General features: G+C 39.6%; 1 protein-coding gene across 7 annotated transcripts in view; it reads right to left on the bottom strand.

The window, feature by feature from the left end:
- Positions 1 to 14874, bottom strand: part of CCPG1 (cell cycle progression 1) — a 57947-nt gene that overhangs the window by 5561 nt on the left and 37512 nt on the right. For 4 of the 7 annotated variants that reach the window (XM_077827424.1, XM_077827420.1, XM_077827426.1 and 1 more), the window contains 6 exons: positions 13872 to 13951; positions 13498 to 13705; positions 10928 to 11023; positions 7291 to 7545; positions 5740 to 5751; positions 3389 to 3510 (listed from right to left, as the gene is read on the bottom strand). In XM_077827424.1, the coding sequence (XP_077683550.1) occupies positions 3389 to 3510; positions 5740 to 5751; positions 7291 to 7545; positions 10928 to 11023; positions 13498 to 13705; positions 13872 to 13951 (773 nt within the window). The remainder of the gene's footprint in view (positions 1 to 3388; positions 3511 to 5739; positions 5752 to 7290; positions 7546 to 10927; positions 11024 to 13497; positions 13706 to 13871; positions 13952 to 14874) is intronic. The other 3 variants (XM_077827421.1, XM_077827425.1, XM_077827427.1) reach the window with 3 other exon arrangements.

Below are 14874 nucleotides of genomic sequence, written 5' to 3'. Positions count from 1 at the left end.
TAGCAGATGAGACTAAACCCCAAAATCCATTTCAAGAGTCTTTGCAAGGAAATCGCTTCTCTCTTTTCATTCTTTCAGAGATGGATACAAATAGCCTCAGGGACTTTCTAAAAAGCTTTGTCCTTTGTAAATAGAAACTTAACGCTCTCCAGCTATCCAAAGAGTGTACCTCTGATGCTTCCTAGGGGGCTCACAGGGCCTTTGATGACAGGACTGAGAAGCAGGATAGCGTTTGCAAAAGAGCATCTTAGAATTTTTTCTCTGGGTTGTCAGGGTATATATCACAAAGGAGCAGAGAGTTGGAAATCCAGGCCTCCACTCTTAAGCAGTTCTGATGAAATACTGTCAAGTCTCAGGCACATGGAGTGCATATGTACCCATGGGTGAATACCCATAAGGACCATCACTCAAAGAATAACCAGTATCTTGAAGTCAACTTCAACCAATAGGCAGACATTACAGATCATAGAGGTTAATGTGCTCACAAGAAGAACAACCACTTAAGCAGATTGCTGAATTCTGCAACAGCTTCCATGTCTGGATGGTTTTAAAATGTAAGCCCATGCAAAACACACTGCAGTGCTCTGTCAGGGTGACAAAGGGATAAATAACTTCAAGGTCTACATCCAAAAAATTGCTCACAATTTTATGGCTGTGTGATAATGAAAAAAAATCAGCCTGTTGCTGCTACCTGTTCTTCTAACAGAAGTAGAGAGTCTAACCAGATCCCCAGGATGTAAATGCAGTTGGCAAATGGCTCAAAGGGGCCAATATTATTCCAACCACATCTTCTGGTTACTTTCTTCATCCCTTTGGTCAAGAGATGCTAGAGTAGGGAACAAGGAAATCAAACCTTGCTTTCCCCTTGCCCAAAACAGGGTGAGGAATTAAAAATGGTACTGTATGATCCCATGTTTATTGTGTCTCACTGATTCCATTTCAGGTTTGCTCAGTCTACAAATAAAATGTAGGGCTGTTAACTTTACAAAAAAACGTATCCCAACTGGGCTCTTAAAGCCTACATTATTTCTGTTCCATGCATCATCACCTGTAATCAATATACTGCTAACTGAATTCTGCCCTCAGTGACTCCTATATTACTTCAAAAAGCTATTTTACTCTTAAAATTTGATCAAATTATGAAGTTTTTGGCAACAGGTTAAAAAAAAAACTTTTTTCACAATATAATTTATAATAATGTTATGTAAGAATTTAAGAGAATTTAATGAAGAAAAATATGTATTATACATATGTACTGTTGAGACATAAATTAAAAGGCAAATAAAGGTCCAATAAAAATATAGCTGAGTTATCTGTAGAAAAGAAAAGGAGGACTTGTGGCACCTTAGAGGCTAACAAATTTATTTGAGCATAAGCTTTCGTGAGCTACAGCTCACTTCATCCGACGCATGTAGTGGAAAATACAGTGGGGAGATTTTCTATACACAGAGAACATGAAACAATGGGTGTTACCATACACACGGTAACAAAAGTGATCAGGTAAGGTGACCTATTACCAGCAGGAGGGTGGGGGTGGGGGGAACCTTTTGTAGTGATAATCAAGGTGGGTCATTTCCAGCAGTTGACAAGAGCGTCTGAGGAACAATGGGGAGGGGAGGGGAGGGGAATAGTTTTATTTTGTGTAATGACCCATCCACTCCCAGTCTTTATTCAAGCCTAAGTTAATTGTATCCAGTTTGCAAATTAATTCCAATTCAGCAGTCTCTCGTTGGAGTCTGTTTTGGTAGATGTGCAGGTGAACGAGCCTCCGATAATGTGGCTGATGTGATTGGGCCCTATGACGGTGTCCCCTGAATAGATATGTGGACACAGTTGGCAACGGGCTTTGTTGCAAGGATAGGTTCCTGGGTTAGTGTTTTTGTTGTGTGGTATGTGGTTGCTGGTGAGTATTTGCTTCAGGTTTGGGGGCTATCTGTAAGCAAGGACTGGCCTGCCTCCCAAGATCTGTGAGAGTGATGGGTCATCCTTCAGGATAGGTTGTAGATCCTTGATGATGCGTTTGAAAGGCTTTAGTTGAAGGCTGAAGATGATGGCGTAGTTTCTTTTGGTAAACCTCAGTGGGATCAGAGGATAATGGCTTGTAGAAAGTGGTGTTGGAGAGCTGCCTAGCAGCCTCTTGTTCATATTAGAGACACCACTGACTATCAAGCGTTCTTACAACTACAATACCCACCTGCTGAAGTGAAGAAACAGATTGACAAAGTCAGAAGAGTACCCAGAAGTTATCTACTACAGGACAGGCCCAACAAAGAAAATAACAGAACGCCACTAGCCATCACCTTCAGCACCCAACTGAAACCTCTCCAGTGCATCATCAAGGATCTACAACCTATCCTGAAGGACGACCCATCACTCTCACAGATCTTGGGAGACAGGCCAGTCCCTGCTTACATACAGCCCCCCAACCTGAAGCAAATACTCACCAGCAACCACACACCACACAACAAAAACACTAACCCAGGAACCTATCCTTTGCCCACTGCCAACTGTTTCCACATATCTATTCAGGGGACACCATCATAGGGCCTAATCACATCAGCCACACTATTAGAGGCTCGTTCACCTGCACACCTACCAATGTGATATATGCCATCATGTGCCAGCAATGCCCCTCTGCCATGTACATTGGCCAAACCGGACAGTCTCTACGTAAAAGAATAAATGGACACAAATCAGATGTCAAGAATTATAACATTCAAAAACCAGTTGGAGAATACTTCAATCTCTTTGGTCACTCGATTACAGACCTAAAAATGGCAATTCTTCAACAAAAAAACTTCAAAAACAGACTCCAACAGGAGATTCTGAATTGGAATTAATTTGCAAACTGGACACAATTAACTTAGGCTTGAATAAAGACTGGGAGTGGATAGGTCATTACACAAAGTAAAACTATCCCCCCCACCGTTCCTCAGACGTTCTTGTTAACTGCTGGAAATGGCCCACCTTGATTATCACTACAAAAGGTTCCCCCCACCTCCACCCTCCTGCTGGTAATAGCTCACCTTACCTGATCACTCTTGTTACAGTGTGTATGGTAACACCCATTGTTTCATGTTCTCTCCCCACGGTATTTTCCACTACATGCATCCGATGAAGTGAGCTGTAGCTCACAAAAGCTTATGCTCAAATAAATTTGTTACTCTCTGAAGTGCCACAAGTACTCCTTTTCTTTTTGCGGATACAGACTAACAAGGCTGCTATTCTGAAACCTGTAGAAAAGAGTAGATTCCATTGTTTCTTAGGGATAAAGCATTCTCTCAACATATAAAAATAACAGATTCAACACTAATGTAAGGTACACACCTCTCATGGGGAGATAATATTCCCCAATGATTTGTAATGAAAAGATCACACCTACCCCTACCTTATAGTCTGCTTTAACTCCTTGCTCTCGTTGGCACTGGTAAAGGTCATCTTTCATACCATTTAGTTCATCTTCATGTGTTTTTTCTACCAATTGTTGACGTTTTTGGATCTGTATTGTACCTACAAAGGCAAAACTTTCATCTGTTAGTTTGACTCTCAGTAGTTAGAGATGGAAATGACCTATCAGATGATGCATTTAGTTTTCTGGCAAATAAAGGAACATTCTGATATTGTATTTCACTGTATGGTACACTTGTTCTGTTCTGTTTAGTTTTATAATTGTATAGTCTTATAGTTGTTATATACCAATTCTGTTGTTTGCAGCAACAATTTCTAACACATCCATACAAGCAACTTTGCTATACTTATGTGTTTGGATAAAAGCAAACAATTTTTTTTATGCTAAACAGATGGAATGACGTTAACTAGAAAATACCTATATTTAAATATAATCAACGAGAAGCTATGCAGAAAATGTTACATGTACACTTAGTGAGTGTTTTTAATAAAATGAAAAACAGCCACAATAAAAGAAATGAAACAAATCCACATTACAGATGTTTTGAAATTATAGCTTCACATTGTCAAGTAATACTATATTAATAATTACCTGGATATTTGCATGCTATTTTAACATTCATGCAAAACAAAAACCCCAAAAAAGTAAACCAAACACCCCCTACACACACAATTCTTAAACAGGTTATAAAGCAATCTGAATAGCTTCACATAGGTCCAATCTTGCAATCCTTACTTGCAAAAGTGAAGGCGACAGAATTGAGCACATGCTCATTAAATATCCATGTTCCCATCTTTCAAGTGTCTGACAGATGTTACTTTTTCCCCAAGTTTTTCCAATATATGCCTTCACTCTACTAGCTACAAATTCCCTATTAAGTAATAAAAGATTTTCTTTAGTAATTAGCGTTCTCCTGCACTCCCTTTTACCTGAGTCTCAATGCACATACAAAATATAGAATTTGTGCATGTTGGCTTTGATGTTAGCTTAGTTAATAAATAAAAAGTCCAAAAGACAATATTAGGGGTTTTTTTGTTTTTGTTTTTAAGTTTTCTGCATTGGATCCACTGTTCTGGAACGAAGTAACAAAGTATGCGATATTTCTGTCCAATCCAGTGGAATGCATGTAGAGTTCCTTTTTTGAAACAAAGCTCCTCCTTTCATGTTTTATTATTATTACAATTTAAAGAAATAAAGAACTACTGAGGTAATTATTGTGACATTTTAACCTCATTTAAAATTCTCCCCTCCTGATTTAAAGATAAGAGAATCCCATCTTAAACCGAGCATATACAGAATATTCCTCCTGTCCCAATATGAATTTATGAGTTCTGTTCAGAACATTTGCTTCATTCTAGGAGAAACTACAATTGCAAGAAAACTAGTTTCCCACTCTCGTGTTAGCTCCACTTCTCTAGAAATTATAATTCCGGCGGAGTAGATAGTAGTGACAACAAGCCACACAGAACAAGTAATAAAACAGTGAAGTAGAACAAAATCAGTCAACTTCAAACAGAGAAGTGACTATGTGGCTAGAAACAAAAGTGACCCTCTCAAACTACAATTAACCTGACATTAAAAGGATGTTGTGAAGTGCTGCTCTCCAGTCCAAATGCTTAAATCCTAGAGAATATAAAGAGAACATCACTTCCCAGAGAAAAGGAATTCCTTGCAAAAACCTTTTCAGAGTGAGAAAAACAGTAAACATTTCCCACTCTGTGGAGGCAGAAACACTGGAGGAGTGGTTTAGTTAAACTATGTGAGCATGAGGAGCTTTCACTTTTAAAAAATGGCCTCCTTTCTGCTGGATTAGAGAAAAATATCTCATTAATGACAACTTCTCTCTAAAGCAATGGATTCAATAAGGGAAAATTAGAAACATTTGAAAATATGGTCTTTACTATATAAATAATAATAATAAAATAATAATTAATAATAATAGTCATTGCTTTTTATCCATACATCTCAAAATGCTTTATAAAAGGTAGGTAGATATCATAAGCCCCATCTTATGGCTGGAGAAACTGAAGAGCAGTATGAAGTGATTTGCCCAAGCTCTGAAAGTAGAAGGCTGGCCCAGACTGGAAAGGAACCCAGGTTTCCATTGGACCACACTGCCTCAACCATACCAACAGACACTGTACATTTGTTTTCCAGTTAAATAGCTGAAAAGGCCTGCAAGCTCTATGCAGGAGTATTTTATATGGCTGAGTCATATAATCCTGAACATAGTAGTAATTGTGAAGCCTTGATTACACAACTATATATATTTTTTAAATCAATCTGATTGCAAGCATAGGATCCTCCAAATGGCACTCACTATTTCTTACCTTCAGGTTTACCTGAGAACAAAAAAAAAAAAATACATTCAAGGGTAAATTAATTTTGAAAGGTTTATGGTAAATGTTAAAATTTACTAATCAAAGTCAAATCTAATAAAAAAGATAATGTACATTCCCATTCTGAAACTGAATCAACAGATTATTTTAGTGTGGCATCATATTTTCATGACAGACTACAAATATCATACAATGAATATAAAATGAAAGTCCCCATTACTCTATTATTTATATTAATAGCACCCAAAAGCCATGACCAGGATTGGGTCTCCATTGTGCTAGGCAGATTGGAAAGCTGTTGAGCTCTGCACTTAGCTATTTTGATAAGACAGGTAGTTACCATCTATTCTGGTGTTTCTCTACTGCTCAGGTTTGAAATTGGACAGAAAAGAATCAACCTTAGACACTGTACTAAGAAGCCAGAGAGAAGCTCCTGCACTGGATTCCATCACTACACTGAGAAATTGCATTGAAAGTTATGGTACATTTTCAAGTGCTACTTAATATTTTGCCCGCCAAACAAAATGTAAAAGGCGAGAGAGATTCTGAATTGTTCAATAAAAGTATATCTAGTTCTCTCATTCAGCAACTGAGGAATCACTGGATGAAGGCCAGAAATGTCTTCCAGTATCTTGCCAGCAACAATAAGGGTTACCACAAGACTAACAATAGAAAAGTAAAGGATTTAAAAGGTGAATAAGTCCAAAATATTACTACTACTAAGCAGGGATTCTAGTTTTCCGTTACAAAAACAAATCCTCTGATCCAAAAAAAAACAAAACATAAAAATCCAAGTTTTTCCATGATAAAAATGAAATGCTGAACTTTTAAGTTTCCCTAGCCACAATATATATAGGTATCAGTTGAACACAATGTTTTATTGATATATTTCAATTTTTAAGATGACAGCTGGAGCTCCGCCGCTTCCTGGGGCTGACAGACAGGGATCTCCTCATTCTCCTAATTTCTGATTATCCTATCTGGCCCCGGTCCCAATTAGATCAGATAACTGGAGTTCCACAGCATATAATTTTATTTTTTCACAAACTGTAAAAACTAAAGATTCTCTGTAAAAACGCAAATTCTGCCTTTTTCTGTGGCAAACGGAGTTCTCGGTTCCCTGCTAATAATTTAGTGAAGTAAATGTACACGGTGCTTTACGAACAGAGCAAGACATTTCCTTTCTGCAATATCAAACAAGATAAAAGCTAAAAGAAGAAAGAAGAACAGCTAATGTAAGGATAAGGTAGAGACTTCAAAGTTATATTAATATGATTTATATTTAACTTAATGGTGCCATAAGCTTGTATCATGTGAGTTAAGACAGTATTGGACAAAACATTTAGAAATCAAAGTTACTTGTTAGTACAATCTGTACTTCTGAAGGAATAATAGAAAAAACACCCATTGTGACTACGGAGCCTATGACATGAATAAATATGTTGAATGAAAAATCTGAATCACAATATACTGGTATGCCAAATGTACATTTTGTACACCACCTGTCAGTTATGTAATTCAACTCAAATTTCATGTACTTACCATAGAAGTGTCCAAATCCCATGCTGATTGCTATCACCAAAGCCAGTATAATGCATCTGTTCAGGCCACTACTGAATTGGCGTTTGTGTTGCTGTTCTTTGGGAGGTTCACTGTCCTGTTCATTAGGTGCCCCGCCCTCAGATTCAGAGTTGGAGACTAGCCTCTTCTTTGCACGCCGTCTCCTTAGTGTGGGACTGGATCGATTGCTTGTTTCATCACTACTTGATTCATCATCACTAGGCTGAGGTGGAAAACCTGAAAAGTGAACACAACTCTGTAACAAAAGAATTATGAAACAGCTGCAGTTTTCTGAACTATATTGGAGTTAATTAAAAATTTATCTGCCATACCCACTAAAAATATATTTTAGCACTTAGAACTGGAGAACACAGTACATCATTTACTGCACAAACTGTCATACAGAAAAAGCTCCTTTTTTATTTAGAATGCCATATTTGATTAAAATCCCCATTTTAGGGAAACAAGCAAAGGATCAAGACACCACTGTGATAAAAACAAGCTGTTTCATCTTACAGCCTGACAGTTCCCAAGCCTGAGAATTCCATTTATTAGAAAGTTTTACATTCCTAGGCCAACTGTACCTTTTAAAACAAAACAATGGAATATGATTATAAAAGTTAGAAAGTGAGAAATTTCATTTCCATTCCCATTGCACAGAATGTGAAACGTGAAAAAACCTGAACTGTCAAACTTCCCTCTCTCATATATAAAAACCGCTTAATGCAAAAGATGGAACAGAAGCTGCTAGAACAGAGGTCTACCCAAAAAACCCCACATGCTAGTTGATATGGTTTTATTATATTCTCAAAAGCAATGCACACAACCCTCTACACCCAAAGAACCACTTCATGGAAACACTTGCAGACATAGGAGTGGAATATTTTGTATATAAAAATATATGCAGATTACAAAGTACTTATTAATACAAATAGCTTTCTATACAGCAACTTTATTTAAATGTTTTCACTTACTTTGAATAGCTATTATACCTCCCTACCACAATCTTTTCACACTTCCCCAAAAAGCCACTTTTCAACCACTCCTGCATAGGAAAGGAGAAGGCTCAGCAAATGGGTCTGTGTTCTAAGGGCACATAAGGTATGGAGCCCCACAAAAATTGTTCTATCCAGCACCATGGAACCAAAACACTTGCTGCCAATCACATGTTTTACCACCAAGATTTGAGGAGACAGGATTCTTAGTGAAAGAAATGTTATCAGAGGACAGCAACAGTTTAAGTCTTTGTGCATGTATACAGTACTAGATTTTATCGTTTGTTTACTACATATGCATAAGCATAAACATTTACTGCCTCTTGCCAGAATACCACTGACAATAAGATGCAAGTATCTCTGTGGTTCTTCTCCTAGTTAAACAAACAGGTGGTTGGCATTAAGGCTACAAACATAAAAGTCTAATTAAAATATCTTTGTAGGGCCAATATGAGTCAACATATAATTTCACTGCTGTAACAACCAAACAATTAAGTAAAAACATGCAAATCTCACTGAATAGACAAGAATGCCAAACAATGACAGCAATAACCAGACCACGCATTATAATTTAAGTTTCCTCACTGAAAATAAAACCCAAATCCTAATTTTTCAGATATAAAGAGCAGGGCCAATCAGGCCCACCCTGAGACAGATTACCAAATAGTAATGTCTGGAATACTAAGATATACTATTTTGGACTTCCATGGAAAAGTAGCGTGTTAGATTGTGAAAGAGAATTTTCCCCTCATTTGATAATACAATCCAGTTTATATCCCTGATTGAGCAATTTTTATATGCATGGGTAGGAAAAACAGGAATTTAAATTGAGTTGAACCATGTAAGCTGCTTATCCTGAAGTGCAGACACTTTTAAATCAATTTAAATTTAACAAAGAAGGTCTTTTATAGAATGGATCATTTAAGTAGATATGCACTTCGACAACTGAGGAGGAGGAAAGCAAGCATTCAGAAATGGCTCAGTCAGGTGAGAAAAAGTATTTGAACTAGAATTCAGCATGGAGCTCAGACACAAATGCATATGTTCTGTATGTACACACCTACAAAAGGAATATTTCACAAGATAATAAATGGCTAGAAAAATAATACTTAGTATTTTCAAGGTTGGTTCAGCTAGCAGAGGAAGCCTACACATGTGGAAATTAAACTGTTCAGAGGAATAATGTATTCTTTGGCTATATCTACACAGCAACTAGACACACACAGCTGGCCCATGCCAGCTGACTTGGGGTCGCAGGGATCAGGCTGCAGGGCTGTTTCATTGCAGTGTAGACTTCCCAGCTCTGGCTTGAGTGCAAGCTCTGGAACCCTCCCACCTCGCAGGGTCCTAGTGCTCATATTCCAGGCCAAGCCTGGAAGTCTACATAGCACTGAAACAGCCCCACAGCCTGATCCCTGGGAGCCCAAGTCAGCTAGCACAGGCCAGCCTCAGATGTCTAGTTTTTTGTGTAGACATACCCTTAACCAGCACGGGAAGTTCTTTGATACACTATAGAAAAAAGGCGCGGAAAAAAAGACAATCAGAAAGAAAGGAGAAACAGCTATAAGACTTGAAAATATTTAAAGCACCAACGAAAGCACTTAATGGCAAATTTTCAATAGCACTACACTCGGATAAGAACGACACCTTCCTACAATAGCTAGGAGGATTCAGTATAATGCCATACTGCAAAATACCCACAGAAAGATAGTGGATATGAAAGATAAAGTGTGATCCTTAGAGGCAATCCTAAATATCATCTTCTGGTTATGATCATCAAGGCCAGATCTATATTAGAAACTTTTGACGGCACAGTAATGTCAATACTAATTTGATTTTTTGGTGACATTTCTGTACTGGCTAAAGCCCTTGTGTTTTTTACCAGCATACAAATGCTTTTGCGGCTATGCCTTATTTCACACAGGGAACCAGTATAAGCTATACTGACAAAAGTCCTTTTTTGCCAGTATAAGCTGTGTCTAAATTAGGAGGGTTTGCTAATATACCAATACTGGCAAGCATCTTCTAATATATACTTGGCCTAAGTACCTGCCTTGGGGAAGCCAGTTGTCCTGACTGATCATAGCATAAAACTCAACCAGAGTTTAGACAAGCAAATGAAGAGTTCACACTTGGATGCTATGTACTACCATTGGAGTAAAGAAAAAAGGTAGAATTTCTTCATGCCGACTGCTAAAATTACAAATGGCTTTCCAAACAATGCAAACATGCTCCACACACAATCAATTTAATGCACTGTACTGAAGACTTGGTTGAAATCATTTAAATTAAACATGGAAGAAAGTCTCTCTCTGACTATAGATACATTTGGACTCCAACAGCAGCCATCCAACTAACTGGTTAAGCAAATATATTAAAATACTGTTTTTAAAGTTTATTGATGCTCATTCCAAATTAAGGTACAGTCTATTTTTTGAAAAGCATATCAGTCAAATAGAGCCTAATAGTTTAGCCAAGGTCTGTAATAAAGACAGGTTTTGAGCACCTGTTTGGCACATTACCACTATAACAGCAAGTCAGGTTGGCATTAATACTTTAAAAGCACTCCATGCTAGGCACAAGCAGTCAACTTTATACAAGCTGATCAAATTTAGTCACACCACCTTGGAAAGGAAGGCTGCCAGACACATGCTCTTTCAGGTCATCACCCCATCCCCTTACACATTCTGGAATCTTCCTCAGCTTCTCCCACCAACCTTCTTTTGTATATTAAAACAGAAGAAAGATTTTAGAATTTATCCATAAAAGGAAAAATCAAGATAACAGAAAATAAAATCAGATAATGTGGAAGATTTTAAAAAGTTGATGACACTTTTATTAATAACAGTCACAAATGGGTCGGATTTTGACACTGGGCTGTTTCTCAATCTTTTGATGCATATGGACATTTATAAACACAAAGATATGGCGTATATGTACCTACTCAATACACTCTCTGCTCCCAAGTTAAAGCAATGCTTTTGAAAGTTGTTCTTTCTCGTATATTATTTTCCAAATTACAGCTTAATACTAAGAAGGGGATACAGCTTGGAATAGGGTTGCCAGGTATCTGGTTTTTGACCGGAACGCCTGGTCAAAAAGGGATCCTGGTGGCTCCGGTCAGCACTGCTGACCAGATCACTAAAAGTCCGGTCGGCGGCACAGTGGGGCCAAGGCACGCTCCCTGCCTGCCCTGGCTCCAAACAGCTCCCAGAAGCAGCCAGCATGTCCAGCCCCTAGGCACAGGGGCGGCTACGGGGGCTCCACACACTGCCCCCACCTCAAGTGCCAGCTCTTCAGCTTCCATTGGCTGGGAACCCACATCCCCAACCAGAGCCCACACCACCCCTCTACATCCCAACCTCCCATCCCAGCCCTGAGCCCCTTCCCACACTCCAAACCCCTCATCCCATCCCAAAGCCCCCCCCGCACCCTGAACCCCTCATTTCTGCCTCCCCCGGAGCCCGCACCCCCAGCCAGAGCCCTCACCCTCTCCTGCACCCCAGCCTGGTGAAAAGTGAGTGAGGGTGGGGAAGAGCAAGCGACGGGGGATGGAGTGAGCAGGGGCAAGGCCTCGGAGAAGGCGCGGAGAAGAGCAAGGGTGTTCAGTTTTGTGTGATTAGAAAGTTGGCAACCCTAACTTGGAAACAGTATAAATGTGTGTTACGAAAGGGAATGAGTAAGAGAAGAGGCAGTAAGAGAACATAACACAAGTAAGCAGGATAATGGAGCGAGGAGGAGGAGGAAGCCCATGAAACTAGAGAAAAAGGTAATAAGGGAGAAAACAAATGTAAAAAAAACTTCTAACTTCGCTGTAGTTTCATACCCTTCTTCCTACATATCATGCTGTGTGACACTTGTATAAATTAGTAAGAGCTTCGACTCTACAAAATATTATACATAGTGCTAAAGTATAAGGGGCAAAAGAGTCCATTTGTGGCATGACATTGTTATTAGTCTTCTATGCCCCAAACATCAATGTATGATACTTAATTGGTTACTGAGATATAATTCCAGCTATCTCAGAGATTTGGCAAATCAACACATTTCCAAAAGGGAATATAAAAGATTTCTAAGTAAGAAATCTGAAGCATGAAAGTTAAAAAAAAATCATATAAATCCTCTAAAACATGTCAGTAATATATTTTGTATTTTAGCCAGCATGCATTTCACATTCCTATAAATCAGGAGTAGGCAAATGTTTTGGCCCGAGGGCCACATGTGGGCGGGGAAATTGCATGCAGGGCCATGAATGTAGGGCTGGGGCAGGGGGTTGGGGTGCATGAGGGGGCTCAGGGCAAGGGGCTGGAGTGGAGGAGGGGGTGTGGAGTGTGGCAGGCAGCACAGGGCAGGGAGTTGAGGTGCAGGAGGGGTGCAGGGTGTGGCGGGGGCTCAGGGCAGGGCGTTGGGGTGTAGCAGGGGCTCAGAGAAGGGGATTAGGGTGCAGGAGAGGTGTGGCAGGGGGCTCAGGGCAGAGGGTTGGGGTGTGGGCTTCAGCCTGACGCCACTTACCTGGATGGCAGCTCCGGGATGGCAGCAGCGTGCAGCAGGGCCAGAGAAGACTCCTTGCCTGCCCTGGCCCCGTGCCAGTCCCAGAAGCAGCCGGCACCATGTCCCTGTGGTCCCTGGGGGAGGAGGGTGGGGCAAAGGGCTCCGTGCGCTGCCCTTTGCCTGCGGGTACCTCCCCCAAAGCTCCCATTGGCCGTGGTTCCCCGTTCCCAGCCAATGGGAGCTGTGGGGGGTGGTGCCCGCAGGCAAGGGCGGCGCACAGAGCTCTCTGTCCCCTCCCGCCCAGGGGCCACAGGGATGTGGTGCCGGCCACTTCCTGGAGCGGTGCAGGGCCCGTGGCGCCACAGGGTGGCAATCCCACGGGCCGGATCCAAAGCCCTGACGGGCCGGATGCAGTCCGTGGGCCGTAGTTTGCCCATTCCTGCTTATAAATGCTTCCAATTTAGCACTACTTTTGAAAAGTACCATAAAACTTATGCTAGTGCAAAGTTTGAGAGGTAAGGCATCAAGAGTATGAAATCTTCAGACATTGGGGATATGTTTTCATATAGACTGAAAAGTTTCTCAAAGAGAACTATACAAGCAAGAAATAAGGCTCACATAATTTAGTTACTAAAGGAGATCCCAGCCCCGCCCTTTTTTTGTACCATTTGTACATAGTTCCTTGGCAGTTAACTACTCTTACCAGTTTCTGGTTGACAGAATGTGTATTGGCTGCTGGAGGAAGAACCCATGTTAAAATCATCTGAACCTTGAGCTTCCTCATCAACAACTGCAGCTTCTTCCTGCGTTCCAATTTCTTCTACTTTAGGTGTTTCAAGGGTAACAATGTCAGAATCATCACTATTAGCCCCAATACAGGAACCATGATCAGGCAATTTCTCTTTCTTTGCCTTAAAAAAATCAGTAATATAAAAACAGGTTATTCAAACTGACAAAGAGAAAGTAGAACATTTTAAAAACAGAAAGTAGTTAATGCTTTAGGAGCAAAAGAGGAATAACAACATCTTATTTTTGTGTCTTAAAAATATTCTTTGAGCTGTACAATATATAATATACCTCAGGAACTGCCTGGGTTTCCTCCAAGGCAGCAGGAGAAGCTTCTACCATTGACACCACATCATCTTTGCTGCATTCAGCTGTAGTACAAAGAAATCTTCAATTAATGTGGGATTAAAAACATGGACTCCCACTTTTCTTCAGTAATATCAAACAATTTCTAAAGTCAAATAATTCTTGAATAAACATTCTTCAAATGTATTAAACTTCATTGTTTAACATCCCTCTAAGAAACATCAGAATCCAAATACTTTATAACTAGGATATGATGATGTAAGGATGCTTTTATTTAGACACTTATTGCATTGATCATACTAGAAGAAACGTACATCCTAAAACATACACTTAAATTAAATTCAACATTATGTCCTCAGTTATCCAGACATTATGATGGAACATTGATAAATCTGGATAATCCAAGGACTTTTCAAGATATTGACGGACCTGACCACGCTTTGGATAATGGATTCCTAGACATTACATCAAAATTTTATTATATTTTACCATCTGGGGTTTTGCATTAACTGCGTGAATCATCTCACTGTTAAACCCATTTAATTAAAATTACCATGAATGGTCTTAGCTTCACAATACAAATTGGAAAAAATATGTATCCTATTCAACCTATTTATAAAAAGATTAAGTAGGGTTCATATAGTTTTTTCCGATTTATATTATGAAGTTAACTTCAAAAAACATGCAAGCCCAAATTCATGCACCCAATCTAGATGTGCAAATACATGCATACAAGTTGAGGTTTGCACTTGCTTTATATATGTGGAAACCCAAACATAAATATGAATTGGGATACGGTATTTAAAATTGGGCATTCACAAATGTGCATGCACATTTTGGAAGATCTGCCCCATTATCTTGTAGATTGCTTCTACTGAGAGGCAGAGAGGACCAGTGGACAAAGCACTGAACTGGGACTCAGCAGGTCTGTGTTCCATTTCCATTTCTGACAATGGTCTGCTGCGTGACCTTAAGTAAGTCACTTCAC

This window comes from Eretmochelys imbricata, chromosome 10, assembly GCF_965152235.1.
Source record: "Eretmochelys imbricata isolate rEreImb1 chromosome 10, rEreImb1.hap1, whole genome shotgun sequence".
NCBI lineage: Eukaryota > Metazoa > Chordata > Testudines > Cheloniidae > Eretmochelys > Eretmochelys imbricata.
Note: the sequence above shows the minus strand (reverse complement) of the source record. Positions and strands in the feature narration are given on the sequence as shown.